Raw genomic sequence first — 21,417 nt, forward strand, 5'->3', positions numbered from 1 at the left:
TGCACACACAAGCATGTTTGTACATGTATGTATGTGCATTTTTTCACCATTAGGGACACATTTTGGGGTCAGCAAGAAAAAGCAGAGTGTTTTTGGTAAATACTGCAAACAACCCCCCCTACACACACATCCTTTATCATTTCACACTCACATTAGAAATACACACAGAGAATTTCACAGTGTTGCACTAAATTTCTTTATTGATGTAGTCTTTATTTCACAGGGGTGGCAACTACAACTTCAGCAGCCGTGCGGGGTGGGGAAACACCCTGACTAAAACAACCAATTCATCATCAGAATTCAACAACCTCATTAATTTCTTGACTTCAAAGTTTACAAAGAAATATTGGCTCCATCTGGTTCCATAATTCTTTTCTCTCTCCCTCTCTGGTACGCAACGCATGCACACACACAAAACACACTCTCTCTCACACACACACACAGTAACTCTCTCCTTGTCTCTCTGTGAACCACCAAGCATTAAATCATTTAAAAACATTTGTTACAGGAAAAGAATGAGGCAGGAGGAAGAAAAAGAAAGAAGAAAAGTAGAAAAAAACATTTTAGAGAGAAAAAGTAAAATCTCAGTCCAGAGATATCAAAAAGGTGGCCGTCAGCTTACAAAAAAAAAAAAAAATTGGTAAAAGGAAAAAAGTACCACTCGCACTTCAATCAAAGTTTCTCATAAGGCAGAGAGAAATATCAATGATCAGACACCCCTAGCGTTTCCATTGTCAATATGACGCATCATGATAATAATCAGAAAACAAGCACACAAAGAAGCACATGCAAATACTTCCTCCGTAAACGCTATCACCGGCATGAGTGAGACACTGCCTATATATACAGAGCAGGAATGAGTTAGTCGCTCAAGCCACCATGAACGACGGAGCATATATAGGTTGCACACAAAATCTATGCATGCATGATTCCACACATCTAGTACAAACATCCCTATGTACACACTGTTAGGAAATACTTCAGCCTCAGCTGAATGCATTATTTACTGTGAAAGAACTGGCAGCTCACATGAGAATCTAATATTTGCATTAACAAACAAACAAACAAAAAAGACCCCCCCCTCAACAACAAAAATCCCAAAAATCACTCTCTGCAGACGAACATATAATGCGTCCAGACAAAACAACTTTGACAAATGTACTCACAATAAAACAGTAAGAGCAAATATAAACAGCAAGCAGTACGAAAACGGTACTGACTTTTCTCATGCAAAAAGTGGTATATGTACATTGTACTGATTGACATGCGGCTGGCAGTCTCATACAAAATGAAACACGTTATAAACAGCTGTTACAGCACACACACAGAAACAAGAGCACACACTCCACACACTCTCTCACTCTGAAAGAATCTGCTTAGCACTGTGATATCGTTGAATGAACAGTAGACTTCACAGGCAAACAATAGCAATGACAATAAAGAATAGAAAAGAAAGGAGGAATAAAAAGAAAGAAAAATAATTGATAATGCACACAACAGTCATTTAGTGGACATGGTACCGGTGCAAGAAAAATTGGAAATGCTACCAAGAAATGACATCCTAAAAGATCATGGCACAAAAGAGAAGAATGTGTCGAACTAGGTAGTAAAAAAACCTAGAATACTTCAAAACTAAGTGCATTCGTGGAATTTGAAATCGGGCCTTTGTTACTGACCACCACAATTACTGGTTTTAAAAATGAAATGTCATTAGAGAAGAGCAAACGAAATTAAAAAAATCAATTGAAGAAATGTTGGTGTACAGCTGTTGCTGGTTTGAATGGGCCACAATGCCCAATTCAGTAAGCCAAAAAATAACTTTGAAGAAAAAAAATTCAATTTTTGGTCCTTTTTTCTTATTCACTGTACGTTTTTCACTGTATGCTTCAACGCACATTTACACGCACATACAAAGAAATGACACATCCTCTAAAACAGTACATTTCAATCCAACACATACAGCACACCTTCACCGTTAATTACAATTTATTCTTTTCATAACACTGCTCCAGACCTACTAGCATTCACACTTGAAACAAATTATTTTCAAACTCCACTTTATACAAGGGAACCTTCATCACGTCCACACCAACAAACATAATACATTGTATAATTATATCATGGCACTTTATCTGGCAGACAAAACACACAGACAGCGATGTTAGCCATTCCGACACCCTTACATACTTTTTTTTTTTTTAAACTATTGGCATTCATATACTCAACATTTTCTTGTTCAAATCTTGTATCATAGACAGAAGCCATTGTCATGTTCACATAAAACAAATAAAAAATAAACTAATTATCAAGTACAGTTCAACTGGCAGCCAAAACCCACATAGTTAGCATTGTTCACCATTCTGACACTGTACAAACATTCAACACATTATCACCATTTGTATCACATTTCAAACGATAGGTATATCTGTATCTAAGTGTATGAAGTTTGTTTCCGTACTGAACGTATGTTACATGTGTGCTTCATTTCTTTTTCATAAACAAAAATCAAACAAACAAACAAAAACACAGAAAAAAACCCAGTCTGTTTTCTCCAGTAAAAGCACATCTGAATGAAAAGCAGTCAAACGTTCAAGTTCAATGGTGCTGTGATTTTACAGTTCACAAAAGGAATTCAGCCCCACACAGTTCAAATATACATCCACAAACAATCCACATGATAATACCATAAATGCCGGAAAATCAAGCACAGCTTGACCTGTGATATCTATTGTGCATGACTGACAACCTTCAGCTTTACACAAGGTAAGAAATGTGTACCAGTAGTCAAAATGTGTGCACAGCAAGATAGTTTTAAGTGTCAGTTCATGCACTTGCTTGACAAAATGCCCTGTGAAATAAAGCAGAAACCTTATTGGTTGTGTATGTGCAAAAAACAACAACAAAACCAGCCAAGCCTGTCCAACCGTGAATAGGACGCACGCACACACACACAAAAAACCAACTCACACAACCTATAGCAACAGAAAATAAAACGAAATTTTTACATGTAACAAACAGATTAAGGTCACCTCATGTTACAAATGATACTGGTTTTCAAAATATTATAAGATGTTTGATGGGTTGTTGACAGACCAGCTTTTTTGTCGGTCCGAGGGGGAGCATATCGTCTTTTGTTTCATATTTATTGACCAAGGCCGATATGCCCCCCCGAGGACCGACAAAAAAGCTGGTCTGACGACAAACCACCAAACATCGTTTTTGTCATCAATGATCATTTTGTAGTGAGAAAATAAGTGCACAATCAACACAGGGAGCCATGCTTTGAAACACGAGTATCGTTTTGATAAACACACGAGTTCCGTTTTGATAATCACTGGCAATCAAAGCTGGCGTGTGAAAGCAACTTTCTGTGTTTTTGAGTTCATAAAATGTTGGGATGAATATGTCAGGTTTGAGGATGCACAGTTCTGTAGGTTCATCTCGGTATTCCACCCCCTCGGCTTTCAGTTGTAAATATTAAGCTTAGTGATCGAATGTGGAAGCTACGTTGGGTCAAAGGTCACAGAAGATTTGCGTCGTGCAGCGAAGGAAAGAATCGCGATCTTGTTTCCGACTCAGTGCCTCTTTGTTTTTCATTAGACCTGTCATTCTGCTTGCTTGGCTTTGTTAGATGTTTGCATGTCTTGTTGCTATTTTCTTTGCTTTTATTATTATTTCTTATTTGCGCTTCGTTTATCGATACAACGCCTTGTGCACGGGTCAAAATGTGTGTGTCAGGGGTCAATTGGTTTGACTTGAACTTGACATTCGTGTTTCTCCGAACGTCTGTGTATCGAAACACAGATACACGCACTCAATGACTTTGTAAGAAGACAAAACATATCGGTAGGTTTCATTTGTTTGTGATGAATTTATGATCTTTCATGAAGTACTTTTGTTTTTTGTTTACTTTTGCCAGTTTGTCAGTTCGTTTTTGGAACTTTGCAAAGCAGTGTCGTGTCGTCTGTTTAGGTCTCGGGAAACGCCAATGAAAAGAGCCGAAGAATCCCCAAGCGTTTCCATTGGGTTTGCTTTTGATTATCCATGTATAACCTGCTTCCTGCAACTATGGTAACCGGGGATTTATTGCATGGGGAACATGAGATTTATTTCCCAGGTGCTTGTGAATGAAAACTCGTGAAAATGATGACAAATATATATTTCATTTTTCATTTTCATTTCATTTTCATTACTTTATTGTCCCATCGCTGGGAAATTCGGGTCGCTTCCTCCCAGTGGAAAGCTAGCAGCAACGGAGTCGCACTACCCAGGTGTATGCGTGTTTAGGTGTATTCAGCCACCTGCACTTATGGCAGAATGACCAAGGTCTTTTACGTGCCATTGTGATGACACGGGGGTGGGACATGGCTTCCGTCTCTGGGTCTGCACATAAAGTTGACCCGTGTCCAGCCCGGCCCGAATTCGAACCTGCGACCTTCCGATCACAAGTCCAGTGCTCTACCATCTGAGCTACCGGGCCCCCCCATACCAAAGAATAAGCACTAACCTTAAATGGAAATAAACGAGTTGAGGGACACAAATTGTCAAAATGTGCCAACAAACAGCTTAGCTTTAAAATTAATACACAGCTACAAAAATAAACACCAACATCTTGCTCATTATCCATAACAAAAAGTCACTCATAATTTGCCTTTCAGGGCAAAAAGTCTTCATCAGTTTGCATAAAAATTACAAGAAAACTTTGTACAGAACTTCACCAGCAACAGTTTTGTTGAGACCAAAATAATAAAAATTCTTCTCAAGATTAACTCAAAACGCTTGTTTGTCTTAAACAGTAATACCTGTCTCAGTCTATGACAATTTTCACACAAAAGGAAAATGCAAGATGCAGTCAGTCAACAATCTTTTGCTCTGACCTGATTTAACATACTCAAAAAAAAAGCATAAATTACAGGAAAAAGGAGCCATTTTTTCACTTACATTAAATGCTGTATTAGCCTAAGTCATTCTGCAAAAACTTTGTTGAGCACTGAGTATGTAAGGCTGTGTCTTTGAACACCAAGCAAGAAAACTATAAAAGAATCAATTACAAAGATAATGTTTAACCTTGCTTTTCCTCCTGAATCTTCTGTCACCACTTCATACTCATAACGCCAGTTAATTAGTCTTTCTTTCTTTATTTGGTGTTTAACGTCGTTTTCAACCACGAAGGTTATATCGCGACGAGAGTTAATTAGTGACGTGCCACAGTCTTGGTGACAAGACAGTATAACCTGACAGAACCTATCAGGCAAGTAAGCGAAGAGCTAAATAAATGTCTGAAAAACAAATATTCAAATCAATCAACATCTGATTTATTGCTGATTGTTACTATTGCCTGGTTTTACAGGGCCGGTATGCGAGAGTCGAGGTTAGAGACTTTAATCTGGGATAAACTGTACCCTTAATGCAGTTTATCCTGGACTAAAGTCTCCAAGGAGCATTTAGACCACTTACTTCCCTTTGTTAATCAAATCATAAAGTCTCTAAACTCAACTCCTGCATACCAGCTAAGCACTGAAGTCATTCCCACATTCCCCAAAACTGTGGTGTGAAGATAGTGTTTTCTTAAACTGAAGCTCCACAGTGGCGGTTTTGATTCTTGAACACTAATGAAACACTTTACAACTTGCTTCACAGAGTATACATGTTTTTTTTGTGCAGACCAATACACGTAATCTCTGAGGAATTTGGTATTTTCCATTATCATGACCCATGTTGCTCCTACCCCCTTTGCAACTCCAACCTCTCTCCAATCCTACTAAGTGTGGGAAAGAAATGATGGAAAGGACAAAACAACTGCCATCAAATAATCTAACACTTTTCTGCCTTACAGTTCTCCTTTACTGCTAACTTCATTGGACCGTGAAATACATTTAAAAAAAAAAAGGTAAAAATAACACTAGCATCTGACAGAATTGTCAGACACCAGCATATCCATCCCAACCCCACCATCTCAACACAAGAAAGCTCCCGCCCTAAAAAAAAAAAAAAGAGAAAAAAAAGAATAGCGTAAAAAACAAACCCATCATGTCAAAGAGTGAAACACATCAGCCAGAACTCCACTCCACTTTGTCAATGTACACGGTCAAACCTACACACAACACTGTCGTCATGCCCACAGAGCGCCATAATTGCCCCACAGTCCTGCGGGAAGCGGCCCGCCAGCTGCAAACAGTCTGACTCCAGAGTCGTCGTAGGCGTGGGTGTAGATAGCGTTGGGGTATGCCGCTCCCATGAATATATCACGGAAGTTGTCGTCTTGTCTCTGAAATCATCAAACGGGCATACTTAAATTCATTAGCAACCTGTCAACTTTGCAATGACTGCATATTTCAACCAGAAATCTAGATTCTTGCAGGTGTTAACAAACACTGCAGCTTTCAGTTCTTACATTATTTTAGTCATGGCAACAGAATAAATTATTCAAAGGGATTACTTAACAGACTTCTTCCCTATTTTCGTGAATACTTCAAAGATCAATGATTAATCTAATGATTAGATCAGCAAGTGTTGTTCAATTGTAGAAATGTCAGACATTTTCATAACTTCCCGACTGTCTGAACAGTACAAAACCAAGGTGAAGTGTCTCAGACAGGCTCTAGAAATTAAATTGAAGATAGTATGTCCTGTTGTGCTTACAGTATGATAATCCAAAATTTTATTAGTAAATTTTGATTTGATTAATATACTTACCCGACTCACATATAGCAATAACTTCAGTTTAAGTGCTAAGACGCTGAACTACGCTTCACCCCCAAAGGGGAAGTAACCCGCTAAAAAAGAACGGCCTTGACCTATAACCCATGTTAGACAAGAGTCAAGGTCATACCGTCACGTGACCTATCACGCGTGACTCCACTGCCGCCATGTTGTGAAAGTTCACTCCCACTGAAGTGATCTGTTCATTTTTAGGGAAACCCTAAGCGGGGTAGGCGGGAGGGTTTTAACCATGTGAGTCGGGTAAGTATATTAATCAAATCAAAATTTACCAATAAAATTTTGGATTAAATTACATATCTTAACCCGACTCACATATAGCAGATTGCTAATGTAGGTGGCGGGTAACTTACTCTATGATCTGGGAAGAACCTGCCCTGCGGCCACCATAGCCGGTAAGGAGCTGGTCCCATCTTGTCGCGTACTTGCAATGTCGCCCAAATAAAAGTTTATAAAAACGTCTTCAGACGTCCAATAAGCTGAATCAAGTACTTCAGAAAGTCTCCCTGACTTGAGTACGGCCAAAGATGAGGCCCAGGCTCTCGCCTCATAAGTCCGTGCAGAGGACAGAGGGAGAACAGACTGCCCCCCCCCTTTTTTTTCTTTATGCCACCAGTCATATGCTTGTCTAATGAGTGTAGACATCCACCTAGCTAAAGTAACCCGTGACAGGACTCTACTCCGGGCTGTATTGAGTGAGATGAAAAGGAGTTTTTGCTCCTTAGCTCTTAACGGAGCAGTCCTACTCCTAGACAAATAGCTGCTGAGTGTTCTAACTGGACAATTTGCCATGTCAGGGTCTCCTGATGCTAGGATGGTAGAAAAAGGCGGAATCCTGATTAAGGGAGAAGGATGGTGAGGCTTTTGATTTTTTGCCAAGAAATCAGGCCTAAAACAAAGTGTGATAGAACCGTCACTTTCGATTGAGGTATCTTTGGGAAGGCCCGAGAGAGCGTGTACCTCACTGCTCCGTCTAGCTGTGGCAAGTAAAGTGAGCAGCAGAGCCTTACGTGTCAGATTATGAAGACTTGCCAAGTGTAAGGGTTCGAAATCAGGAGATCTTAAAAAACTCCAGAACTAAAAACAGATCCCAGGCTGGGACTGGTGTCTTTGCCCTGACAAAATCCAATGCAGCGCCCCTTAATACGCTTGCAATAACTCCACCAAGAGAAATTGTGTGACCCAATTGTTTTAAAGTGGAAGAAATCGCCGATCTCCTAACCTTAAGAGATGATGGGGACCTGCCTTGGGAGGCTAACCATGACAAATGATTAGCCACCTGCATCGACCGAGGAGATGTAGCGTTTACCCCATTATCTGTACACCATGTCACCCATGCAGACAAGTGTGAGGTGTAAACAGAGCTTGTAGACTGTCTGTGAGCCTTCTGAACCAATTCGAGGGTACCGTCCGAAGCACCTGAGTGACACAAAGACTTCTTCACAGTCTCCAGCCTGTAGGATTGATCCTCCATGCTTCGGGGTCCGGGAACGGGAAGACGAACATCGGCAGAAGGCGATAGTACCGAGTGGCAAATAATTCTATCAGCGGCTTCTCCAAATTCGCCAAAAGGCGTAGAAGTGCGTGGTGAGATAGAGTCCATTCTGTGTGGACATTCTTGGCCTACCGACTTAGAGAGTCGGCCAAGTCATAGAGGCTCCCAGGAAGGTACTTCGTTGCTAATAAGATCTCGTGGTGGTAACACCACATCAGAATCTTGCATGCTCGATGTGGCAGCGATAGGGAGCGAGAGGCCCCCCTGCTTGTTGAGATAAAACGCCACTGTGGTGTTGTCTGATTGAATCAATGCATGTTCTCCTCTGACAAAGGGAAAGAATTCCACAAGAGACAGAAAACTGCTTCGATGGTGGAGGGAGAACCAATGGGAACGCCTTGCATGAGAAAAGGTGTGAGAATCCATTATTTGATCGTGTCTGAGAACCAGTCGAGAAAAGACACTAGCATGTTCCAGCCCTTTTTGTTTGTTTGCTTAACGCCCAGCCAACCACAAAGGGCCATATCAGGGCGATGCTGCTTTAGACATTTAACGTGTTACAGCCCTGCAATTCCAGTTTCCACCTGGAGTTCAGGACTTCCAGAAAGGGCCGCTTGTACAGTCTCCCCAAAAGGGATCAAAGCGTCCATGGATTCCATTTGACTTAGAATCAAAGTCAGAGCCCTGACTGAAGCTCTGAATTAAATAAAAAGTTGCCACTTCCGATCTGTTTTGTGTATCAAAAATGTGGAAGTAAACATTCGTTGGATCTATGGAAGTGACCCAATAGGAAGGCCCCAGTGCCTCCCTCAATAAAATGGGAGTCCTAATCCCAACCAGCCGCTGTGTAGTGGTAAAACACAAAGGCGGGAAGAAGGGTGATGCAGAGCACTAAAACTCCAGTTGATATAACTGCCAAGAGTGTGAGTGAAAGCGTGCTTTTGTCTGCCCACCGACCCCGACCGCTATCCTGCCCCTCGGGGTGGGTATTTGGCACAGCGCCCAAGGAGAGAGCATGGAGATAAAAAACCGAAGCCGAGAACCGGCTAGCCTAATGCTTTTCTTTTGATAACAAGACAAAGCCGAGGCTTTCCGTGCGCTTTCCTTTGCTGTGAGCTTCTCCTTGTTAAAGAAGAGTCCGCGTTTGCATAGAGGCGGAAATGAAAAGAGAAACTTCAAACAAGGAAGAGGTTAAAGTCTCGCCAACAGAACCATACTGTCGGCCGAGGCCTTCTCCCAGGCGAACAGCAAAGCCACATCCTTTGTATATGCGTCACGACAGAACACAAAGGTATCCAGTGAAGACGTAACCGCACAAGGGAGAGAACGAATCAAAGTCTTGGTCAAAGACGATAATGAAAAAGAAATGCGGCCGCAATCTTCCACAGCCAGGAGATCCTTGTTCTTGCAAACAGACAGTTTCTCCTTGCTATAAACATCCAGATGGATGTTCGTCAAGTCCGGTGTAACCGGGAGCGGTTCCGTAGTTAGAACAAAAGAATAACCTAAGTTCTTAAGCTTGGTGTTTACCGAGGCCTACAGATAGCGCTCAGCGCATGATGCGCTACTTGCGCGAGTGACGCAAGCTAAGGCAACACCGCAGCAGGTGCTTCGCCTAGCGCTGCCCACAAAGGAAGTGGTGGCAGACGAGAATCATTTGAGAAAACTTCACATGTTCAAATGCCACCGAGGGAGGATCAAAGAACTTTAAGTTCGAAGATTTTCCTGAGAAGACTCAAATCAGCAAAGCTGAAGGTGGAGCCGGAACCCAATGAGGACGTAACCGCACGAGAGAGAGCGAATAAGCCTCTTAGTCAAAGACGATAACTTCAAAGAAGAGCGGCTGCATTCTTCCACAGCAATGAGATCCTTTTCCTAACAAACGCAAAGTTTCTCCTTGCTATAACCATATTGCCGAATGCTTGCCAAGTCCGGTGTAGGCAGGGCAAAGGAAGTGATCAAGCTCTTAGAATTGGCAGTAAGCCGAAGCTTCCTGTTAGTGCTCACTAAGAAATGAGCTACTAGTCCAAGTGACGCAAGCCACGGCAAACCCGAAGCAGGAGCTTCCCCATGTGCTGCCAGCAAAGGCAGAGGTGGGGCAGAAACGTGCCGCGACAGACATTTGCTCGGCTGAAACCTTAGCCAAAGAGGACAGCAGTATGGGAACGTCTTTAACGCTCGCGTCTCTCTGAGAGAGACACAAGTTCCAGCGAATATCTTCTCGTCTCCTCCAAACCAAGCAGCGCGCCCTCTGAGTAGGCGCATGTTTTATCTAAACGATAGCCATCCTCCCTAAGATTGGCCAGCTCCGGAGTGACCGGAAGCGGTGCACTCGGCAGAGCGTAAGTCGCAATAAGACTGTGATGCCGACGGGAGAGAGCAAACTTGCGGGAATGAACCGAAGCGCTCATAAGACGTAGTTGGTCTGAGGCAAGCCATGGCTAAGCAGCAACAGGCGCATGACCATGTGCCGCTAGTAGAGGCACAGTGTCTACAGGCAAGCTGTTCTCTGAGCCCGAAGTTCTAGCCAGAACCTTGGAAAGTTCGTAAGCCACGGAAGGAGATTCGTTGAAACGAAATTCCTGAGTTTCCGTTAGTGCTGGGCGGAAATCACCCACCGCTGAGGGTGGTGGTGCCGCAGAGCTTGTCGTAGCTGTCACACCTTCAGCAAAGTACTTGGCAGCTACCTGAGCCGCAGTAACCAAAGCTGGCTTAAGTTTGAGTGACAACCTGAAAACGACTTCCTCCTCAGTGGCCAGGCCATGTTGGCCATGTTGGGTTTGATGCGTGCATGCCTGGTTTTCTCCTGTAGATGGGTGTCGGCACAGGAGGTCTGCCCGCTGTCCTCAGCCAACATGCTCCGTCTTCATGGCAGCTCAAATTTTTTATCGAGGTTCTCTCCTCTAGATCCGCCGTGTTTCGCCTAGGGGCTTGCGCTGCCTAGTTGATAGGGTCACCTCGTAGAGGATGTGGTCATAGACCACGCACGGTCGGTCTTGGGATAGGGAAACGTTATGCTAGTCCGGAGGGATTACGCCACAATGGCCACCTCGCGAAGACCCAGGGTCCTAGACTAGGGAGGTCCAAGGGGGAGCACCGGGAGGGCTACCCCTCTACCCGCACCTCCAACACAATCCCTTCCCCTGGTAGCTTCATCCCCAAGGAGGAAACAGAGCTACCTGCAACACCCCCCTCCTCAGTGACTGAGTGAGACTCGTCGAACTCGGATTCTGCTGAGGCTGGACACTGAAAGTCATTGTGACTAGCTGCGTCGCTAAATTGTTCCTCCAAGGGCGAGGCTGTCTGCAAAACGGAAGAACCGTGCGAAGCCTGTCCAAAAGCAGCTTCCTGCCCAGAGGGCGGAAGTTGAGAACTGTATACATTCACCGGAGACATGCTAGTCTGCCCGTGAGTATATCCGTCTCGTTGTCCGGTGTCGACACCCCGTGAGTTCCGCTTACCCGGTACTAAGAGCGATAGCCTCCGGGAGAGTCAAACTTTCACTCCCCAGCCTCGGCGGGGGAGTTACTAGTTCCGGCCCAACTTGAACACTTTCACCAGAAAACCTGGTTACCGGTGAACATGACAAACCTGTAGAGCGTGAAACCGCTCCGCATATGAAGGAAGCCTCCTCCTCTGCGTGCACATCAGCCGAATTGACTGTGTATGAAGGCGGAACCTTGATGCGTGACAACGAAGCCACGTCGCCCACTCCCGCCGGGAGCGAGCGCAACTCTTGACGAGTGGCCTGCAAATCCGCAGTAAGCTGCTGTTGTTGCACAAACATATTACTCATTTGGGCCGAAAACGTCTCAAAAAGGGAAGAACAATCCTCTCTAACACAAGTTTTATCTTTCCCACTGCGTTTCTTGACCTTGGCTGAAGTAGCCTTACTTTTAACCTCCTTCAGCACCGGCATGGTTGGACTCAAAGGGTCCGAAAACTTAACAGACATTGTTGTTTGGGAACATGGTTCAAGAACAGAAACGATAGTGCCTTTGCCTTTTTCTTAATGCGTAACCTTAAAAGGTGAAAAGTCAGCAGCTACCTGTCTAGTCTGTGGTTTCTTTTTCTCCTTGTCAGCCATTGCTGAGAAAACAGTCTGAATTATGGTAAACAACAATCAGACCGAAAAACGGAGAAAGGAACAAACGCAAGCAAAAGCAAACAAATTAGAACGAGCTCACCCAAACTGGTGCATGAGAAGCAGGGACCTGTAAACGGGGTGAAAACACTGTCTAGAAAGCCTGTAGCGTAGTGCAAAAACGCGTCCGAGCGTCTCGGAGGCTGAAGTAGGAGTGAGCTTTCACAACATGGCGGCGGTGGAGTCACACGTGATAGGTCACGTGACGGTATGACCTTGACTCATGTCTAACATGGGTTATAGGTCAAGACCGTTCTTTTTTAGGGGGTTACTTCCCCTTTGGGGTGAAGCGTAGTTCAGTGTCTTAGCACTTAAACTGAAGTTATTGCTATATGTGAGTCGGGTTAAGATATGTAATTTAATCTGGTCGCACAGACATGAATTGAATTTAATTGCTGTCAAAATTTTTTTTTTACCAGCCATCCAGAACCCACAGCAAGCTGACATGGATAACCCGTCTGGTTTTCCAGAAACTTTGCCGCTCGTACATCGTAGAACATGACTAGACCCATCCCTGTGCCAATGGTGATGATGTCTCGTTTGAAGCTTAGAGATCTGATGCCTGCAAAAGTGATATGGAGCTTCATCGATAAAAGAGGCAGAATATTCAATGGGATGATAACCTGTATTTGGGTTTTGATTTGTCATGGAAAAAAGGAATAGATCTGTAAACGCACAAATGCATAAACATGCTCTCTCACACACACAAGCCAGATATAACCATTCAGTGATAATCTTTTTCTTCATATTCAGTAAATACGTAGCAAGTAACTCGATTTGCAAATTACCTCCCCTGACATGCTACATGTTGTGTCTTTGCTACAGGTCATGTTTTGGAGAGCAAGAGATGTGTGCGTGTGTACAGATGAAAGAGACAGACAAACAAAAAGAGAGAGATAGAGGGTGTGTGCAAATGAATTTCCAAATATCTTCATTAGAAAAAATGTCTGACTAAAAACAAAAGAAATTGGTGTTGCCATACCTTGAAACGTTCCCCTTTCTCTTGGTTTTGTTGGCACAGGTTGACACAACTTTTTTCTGCAGTCTACTAGCGTCACGCAGGAGTGAGAGCCTACAGCATACAGGTTTTTGTCCTCACTCACTGTCATGCACACGTTCTCCTTGCCACACGTTAGCCGACTGCTCCAGATCTTTGGTAAAAAAAATCAGAGCATGTTCGTTTTTCTTGCAAGAGTTAAGGACATGCCAAATCTTCATAAACACATCTTTCGAATTCAAAATGCCAACATTTCCAAAAGTTCGGGAAAATTCTTTTTGTTTGGGTTTTTATCTGTAGTCATTATTTATTTGCTTTCAGTTTAAAATTTAAAGTTCAATCAACTCTCTTCTACAAGTACTACCAATTTGCTAAACATTCCTGCAAAGTTACAGTTAAAATGCCCTTTGGATTTAGAAAGGGTAGTACATGTAATAATTCTCCCTGTAGACACTAAATACTGACATATCTATGTCTGGCTCTCTGATTACAATTGTTTGCTTAGACATAAAAACTCATCAGCTATGTGCAGATGTTTTCAACTTGAACCTGCCTAAGCATGCATCCTCCATTATAAAAGCCACTCTGTATTGAGTACCATTCTAATAAACAAGACAAGCAAGATGCACAAACACATGGAACAAATGTCCAGTTTTAATAATTCACAAAATCTGTCAATCCTCACCTGTTCAAATGTTTCTATGTCCCATAAATGTAAAAAAGCGTTCAGACTTAACACAGCCATTTCCTGAAACAAAGTTTAAAAAGAGGTAAATAGTGAATAAAACCACTCTAATAATTCTCAAACAGACCTGGTATATAAGATGATGAAGAAAGATACAAGAAGTAATATTAGCGCAAATGCATGTCCACTACAAATCAAATATCAATAACATTTTAAGTGAACTATTGCCATTTCAGATACATCTAAAATTCGGGGAAAATCACACTTTACATTGCTATTCAGTGTTCAACATGACAATAATTTTAATTTTGTTTTGTCAATGACTGTACCTTTTTGGAACGGTTCACACTGAGTGCTCGGACTTTCTGGGCTTTCTCACACTTTTTGACCACCAGCGGTTTCTTCACAGCGTATTCCGGAACATAAAGACAGGACATGCGCGAGGTTTGACTCTCGTCAACATTGTCTATCCTCCACAAAGCCATGTTGTTGTCTCGAGAGCCTGCACACACACACACAGGGGGAAATGCAAAATACAGTGGAATAATTCAAAAGGTAAAAACGCAAACTCAAGTCAAAGGCTTTTAACGGGCCCTATATTTCATGATGACTGCATGGACACCCCTGTGATAGGAGCATAGGTACAGACCGTTCCACACAAAACAAACACTACCTTTCAAATTTCTAGACATGGAAGAAGGTGTATCATGGGAAGTAACTTGGTAAACGTGTACTATGGCGGTATAATGAATTCTGAAATAACGAAGATACAATACCACTTTCACGTGGAGATGGCTCACCTGTGATGAGAAATTCATCGTCTATCCACTCTAAATCAAACACCCAGTCACTGTGTGCTCCCTGAAAAACACAAAGCACTGTGAAACTGAAAGTTCTTTGAAAAAATTGGAATCGCTGTTGAATGCGTGTTTTACATTCTCAATAATACTATCAGTATCACCACATGGCTATTAAAGGTAGCAATACCACAGATAAAATATCAAAGCAGAGTAATTTTGTTTGCCTCTGCATCAAATAGTAGCTTTGAGCACTTATTACAAGTCATGTATATGTCTCTGAGCTCCAACTGTTTGGAAAACCTTCCATATCTTTCATATGCAGCTGCAGGCAACCTTGTGAATAACTCGGGTTGCTTTCATGTGATCTCCTTTCAAATCCAAAACAAACCCTAGAATAAAAAAAAGAATCTGTTTCCTCTCAATCACTAAAACTAAACAAGTAAAACCAATTACATTTATGTGCACTTACCTCCCCTACGCAGAAAGGGTCAAACGTGGGCAGCTTGTAAATGCCAATGTCGTTAGTGTTGGAGGCACCAGTGGCCAGCATGGTGCCTGAAGGGTTGATGGCGATGCCGTGAATACCGCAGGGTTGCTGTGCAGGTACGCTCTCTTCACTGGACTGCAGCATGGGTATCGTCGTCATCTGACCGCTCAGAACATCTATCACTACCAGCTGGAACGGGATAAGTTGGGAGAGAAAAGTTAATCAGTTGCAAGTACAGTACTTAATTAAGCATTTACTCCTATCAATCATATTTGAACTTTATAAATACTTTTACAGTCATCACACACAATCCCCGTACATAATATGCTAAAATAGAGTCACTTTAGTTTAAAGATCAGTTTTCTTTTATTATTCTAATAAAAAGACATCTGGGCAACCCTCTTGTCATAGCTCAGCATGCTTCTGATGAAAAACAAGCCAGTTGTAGTAAAAAGAGAGTTAATACTTTAACGGCAGTGGCACTTATTGTATGAATCGGGACATGGAGAGGCTCTATAGTTTAGATGTACATTAATTATAACATTTGTTTATGACTATGAGTAAAGAGCACTGCACACTAAACACAGAGTACAACCGCCCAGGCTTATAATCAGTCTGAAGATCTCATGTTGTTATTGCTCCGTTTCTTAAGCACGGACTGTGCTATAACCAGTCTTTTTAGGTTGCCAACATAGACCTCAGCAAGTTACAATTCACACTTTTTTACATGACAAAAAAAGTTGGCCTGACCTGATTGCACTTTGTTCCAAACACCACCTGCTTGTCGTTCAACCATTTTGCGGCGAAGATCTTGTTCATGGCCCCCAGTTCAAACTCCTTCTCTTTCAGCGTGCTGGGAATCTGCTGGGCCACCACGTCTGCGTACATCGCCGATAAATCCGCTCTGACCGGCCCATACTGTCGTCTCTGGAGGTACTGAAATCCTGTCAAGCCCGAAAGAGGGGTGGCAGAAGTGGCCTGAACTTTGTCGTCTACTAGCTGGTCAGGTTCCCTGTCTGAAGCGGAGTCGTCTATGTCTGGTAGTTGTTGCTGACGAAACCGGGCCACTTCTTGTTGCAGCATTTCTACTCTTACGGAAAGTGGGTAGTCTCCTGTAAGAGCAAAATAGCAGAAACATTTTAACTATTGCATCAAAACTTTTGAGAAATTGCACACTCTGACCTTTTTCAGTATATGAGTTAAGATCATTTTATATCATCTATTTTTTTCAAATGAGAATCTCATCATGCAATTTTGAATGTAGATGACCAACAAAAGTTGAGCAGTGATTCCTGACACCTTCTTTGCTTGTGTTCTTTGTGAAACTAAAATCCTGTTATAAAAGCAATGTATTTTATATATATATATATTGTATTTATTAATGCATGAATGTGTTCATCCACTGCCTCTATAACTATGAGTACATCAGTATGACTATGAGTATGATCTATCCGAACATCTTTTTGTGAATTAGTACAATTACTAAATCTTGCTATACATAATTTGATAAGGCATTTATAAAAATTAAAATAAGGAAAGATGACTGCCTTGGGCTTGTGAAATCCAAAGAAAATATATTTATATGAGTTATGACGTATATATGTATATAAATATATTTTGTGTTACAAAAAGTATGATCCATCACATGTAATATTTATCAGACATGTGCTATAACACTATTTTAAGACTTGTCAATCCATACCTGTAGGTGGTCTTGCTGCCAAAATTCCTGAAACAAATAATTTGCACAAATGAGATTCACGAAGCGCATGAAAACCTGTCAAGTTTCATTAGATTCTACTTATATCATTCATTTACAATTGCAGAATGACAGTTAAATTCAAAAATTATTATCTGTTAATGTTATTTGGGTTTTCAATCAAATAACATTTCCAGAACAGTCAGTCGACTCAGTGAGTCACAGAAAAATAACAGTTGCAAGTTTACTTCACAATCAACAAATGTTGACTTTGATATACATGTACATATATTATATAATACAAAAAAGAAGAAGATGCATTTAATTTTTAAATGTATGCAAAACTACTCTTAAGTCATTTACTGTATTAAAAACATTTGCAGGAAACTAGATTCTGGTTACATGGTGGGAAACAGGTTATCAAACTCAAAGAAATCATTACATGATTGCCACATAATCTGACAAACCCTGATCATGTATGCAACTGCATGCACATACTTTGTAATTTACAATGCTTATTAAGTTAATTAACTTTCACTTTCGGTTGTCAACAAACAAAAGATGTTTACAACACCCGCAAGTAAGCTCCTTTTCACAGATCTGTCTATATATAAGCATGCATGAGGCTTACTTTACAAGAGAATCATGGTATGGTTACTTAGGTTAGGATCTCAAACTTCAAAGCACAATCTTTTTAAAGGCAAACAAAATAAAACAAAAATGTAAGCTTTCAATTTCTTAGTCCAAGTTGTATTAATAATAAAAGGTGTGTCAGCAAAAGTTCTATGCATGTTTTGGGAGAAATAATACATGAAACACGAACAGAAAGAGTTTATAATAACAACAAACGACAGAACCCACACATATTATAAAGCATAATGAATACCTAGTGTGAAACTATAGTATAATTGTCAAAGTCTCTAGTGTTAGAGTTAAGTTGCATAATAATAATAATAATAATAATAAATGAGCATTTATATAGCGCAACATCATAACTTTACAAGTATGCTCTTTGCGCTTGACACATTTAAAAATTAAAACACAGTTATACAAGCATTTACATCTACATTCATAGTCAACAACGCTTAATTAAAAGCATACACCATCAAACATACATTACAAAAGATTCTTCCACTAACTAATTAATAAAAACATGAATAAAATAGGTAGTAAAAAACAAGGAAATACCAGCTGAATACCCTTAATCAAACAGAACATGTTATCAACAATGCTGAAAACAGTCCTAGATGTTTATATACATTATCACTAAAACAACAAATACACTACATGTAGCCTACTGATGGACTGAGAAAACAAAATCAGGGGTTGTATTTCTTGAAGAGGTGCGTTTTAAGTGCTCGTTTGAATGCTTGGGGTGACTGAGAGTGGCGGATGTGAAAGGGGAGAGAATTCCATTGTGTGGGTGCGCAGAAAGTAAAAGTGCGTTGTCCGTATGTTTTGGTTTTGGTGTGTGGAATGGTAAGGATGCGACGGTCAGAAGAGGCACGGAGTTTTCTTGCTGGAGAATAGACGGTGAGGAGTTCAGAGAAGTAAGCAGGAGACGAGCCAGAAAAGAAGTTAAAGCAGAGGGTGGACAGTTTGTAGTCAATGCAGGCTCGAATAGGTAACCAGTGCAGTGTGTGAAGAAGTGGTGTTGCGTGATCTCGTTTTCGTGCTTTGAGAATGAGGCGTGCTGCCGAGTTTTGGACTTTTTGTAGTTTATGCAGGAGGTACAGAGGACAGCCAGAGAGAAGAGAGTTGCAGTAGTCAAGTTTAGAAAGAACAAAGGCACAGACAAGAGTGTTAGTTGTTTGAGAGGAGAGTGTGTGGCGAATGGTGCTGATCTTACGAAGCTCAAAATAAGCTGCTCTACAGACTAAAGATATATGTTTGTTAAGGGTCATGTCAGATGAAAGGGTGACAAAGGTTATGAACTTATCGTTCTTATCATTCTTAGTTTCCTAAACAATGATAAAGTATAACTCTGAGTCTAACTTATTTGATAACTCCCCCTAACCTCCCACTCACAGTTTATATTCAGGGGAAATGTTAGAAGAATCTAGATGTCTTTCAGTTTCACTGTGTCAGTAATTGCCCTGTACAATTTATAATATATAGTGCTTGCAGCCTGCAGCCCCATGATAAAATAACTGTGTAAGTTGTAACTCAAGAAAAGAAAAAAAACCTGAGACTGTATAATTTGTCGCCAATGACTATATCTCATCCCACCATTGTTGTAAAGATAACAAAACTCTTTTTTTTTTATATTTAGTCAAGTTTTGACTAAATATTTTAACATCGAGGGGGAATCGAAACGAGGGTCGTGGTGTATGTGTGTGTGTCAATGTGTGTGTGTCTATGTGTGTTGTGTGTGTGTGTTTGTGTAGAGCGATTCAGACTCAACTACTGGACCGATCTTTATGAAATTTGACATGAGAGTTCCTGGGTATGAAATCCCCGAACGTTTTTTTCATTTTTTTGATAAATGTCTTTGATGACGTCATATCCGGCTTTTCGTGAAAGTTGAGGCGGCACTGTCAAGCCCTCATTTTTCAACCAAATTGGTTGACATTTTGGTCAAGTAATCTTCGACGAAGCCCGGGGTTCGGTATTGCATTTCAGCTTGGTGGCTTAAAAATTAATTAATGACTTTGGTTATTAAAAATCTGAAAATTGTAAAAAAAAATAAATTTATAAAACGATCCAAATTTACGTTTATCTTATTCTCCATCATTTGCTGATTCCAAAAACATATAAATATGTTATATTCGGATTAAAAACAAGCTCTGAAAATTAAATATATAAAAATTATTATCAAAATTAAATTGTCCAAATCAATTTAAAAACACTTTCATCTTATTCCTTGTCGGTTCCTGATTCCAAAAACATATAGATATGATATGTTTGGATTAAAAACACGCTCAGAAAGTTAAAACAAAGAGAGGTACAGAAAAGCGTGCTATCCTTCTTAGCGCAACTACTACCCCGCTCTTCTTGTCAATTTCACTGCCTTTGCCATGAGCGGTGGCCTGACGATGCTACGAGTAAAATGGCATTGCGTTTCATTCTGTGAGTTCGACAGCTACTTGACTAAATATTGTATTTTCGCCTTACGCGACTTGTTAGACTTTTATTAATGCACAAGAACTTGAAGAAGTACTGAGCAGTGAACATCGATCCACACACATCTAGTAAATCAAATGAGAAACACTTCTTCTTCTTCTTCCAATAATGTTCAGCGATCAATGAATTGACCATTACTAACATGTTGGCGAAGTGCAAGTGTGTGTCCTTAACATAAAATAAAAGAAAAAAGAAGAAAAAAGAAATAGAAGGAGAAAAATAAAAAAAATAAAAATAAAAAAAAGAAATAAAGATAAAAAAAAAGATAATAAGAGGTGGGGCAGGGGGAGGGCGGTTACTGTGCCTGTATGGCCCTCAAGCAGAAGGCATTATAGCTGTGCTAGATCTACTACATGTATTAACGTTTTGTAATTTAAAGTTGCAGCACTTAAAATTGCAGCTGGCTGTAGCAACATGTATTTGGACCCTCACAAAATGACTGGTAGTAAGTTGAGTAACAAGTGTGTGCAGTGCATTCTTATTCTTAATCTTATGATGTATACCTTTCTGAAAACATCTAACATTTGGCATCTTTCAAAATTAAAGTGTAACTGCTACATAGGATTATTGCTCGTATGCCTTACGCAAAAATGACGCATATTTGGCTAGCTTAGTAATAATCTTGACTAGCCATATTTTACGTTGCAACTTACGGTTATATCTCTCTACTTCGAAGTACAGTCTACGAATTTCACGTAGTCGTCTTCGGTCGTCGCCTGGGTCTTGTTCTGCCATGATGATTGAAACATTGATTCATGCAATAGTTGATTTTGCAAAAGATACCCTTAAAATGTGTTTCCACACACAAAGACTGAAAATACCATCCGAAAAAAACCTACACAACGACCGCCGCCATGTTTACTACGCTCACTTCCGGTCCTAATCATTACTTCCCCTGATAAGAAAATAATCCACCCATGTATCACCGCGAAACCCTTAATTGTGCACTGCCAAGCTTTTTCTTCCTGCGCTGAACAGTGATCAACTGTAATTCGCCTGAAACTTGTAAATATTAATTATTTAAAATCGAATGAAAAGAAAACAGTGGTAAATTGCCAATGGTACATGACTTTCTGCTCTTTAGCAAGTATCATCAGTTACTATTATTATTGTGTGTTATTATGATCATCAGTCGTGGAAAGAAAATACTAACACCATGTGGTGACTACTGTGACACAATGCATAGTTTTGTATTGCCAGTATTGTGTCGGTCAGTTATATAATTCCGCTCACTTTAAACTGAAGTCGATTGTGAATGCTGCACTCT

The 21,417-nt window shown here is 40.8% G+C and overlaps 2 protein-coding genes across 2 annotated transcripts in view; one reads left to right on the forward strand and one right to left on the reverse strand.

Annotated features, from left to right (window-relative positions):
* The window catches only part of LOC138981417 (peptidyl-prolyl cis-trans isomerase slr1251-like), a 167,059-nt gene that overhangs the window by 133,418 nt on the left and 12,224 nt on the right, over positions 1-21,417 (forward strand). The window lies entirely within an intron of this gene.
* LOC138981387 (DDB1- and CUL4-associated factor 12-like) lies at positions 173-21,007 on the reverse strand. Its single transcript, XM_070354301.1, has 10 exons — positions 20,804-21,007; positions 17,031-17,057; positions 16,079-16,440; positions 15,311-15,517; positions 14,842-14,902; positions 14,371-14,543; positions 14,042-14,104; positions 13,342-13,510; positions 12,776-12,921; positions 173-6,268 (listed from the first exon to the last, which is right to left on the reverse strand). The coding sequence occupies exons 1-10, from the start codon at positions 20,883-20,885 to the stop codon at positions 6,113-6,115; spliced, it is 1,446 nt and encodes a 481-aa protein (XP_070210402.1). The 5' UTR covers positions 20,886-21,007; the 3' UTR covers positions 173-6,112.

This window comes from Littorina saxatilis, linkage group LG1, assembly GCF_037325665.1.
Source record: "Littorina saxatilis isolate snail1 linkage group LG1, US_GU_Lsax_2.0, whole genome shotgun sequence".
In the NCBI taxonomy this organism is placed as follows: domain Eukaryota; kingdom Metazoa; phylum Mollusca; class Gastropoda; order Littorinimorpha; family Littorinidae; genus Littorina; species Littorina saxatilis.

What these genes read in the sequence shown, in the direction of transcription:
- LOC138981387 (XM_070354301.1), bottom strand. Translation starts at nt 20,885, where the DNA reads ATGGCAGAACAAGACCCAGGCGACGACCGAAGACGACTACGTGAAATT. An exon ending in CGATGAATTTCTCATCACAG is followed by an intron (nt 14,544 to 14,841) that starts GTGAGCCATCTC and finishes GTGTGTGTGCAG; the next exon opens with GCTCTCGAGACAACAACATG. An exon ending in GTGTGAACCGTTCCAAAAAG is followed by an intron (nt 14,105 to 14,370) that starts GTACAGTCATTG and finishes ACTTTGTTTCAG; the next exon opens with GAAATGGCTGTGTTAAGTCT.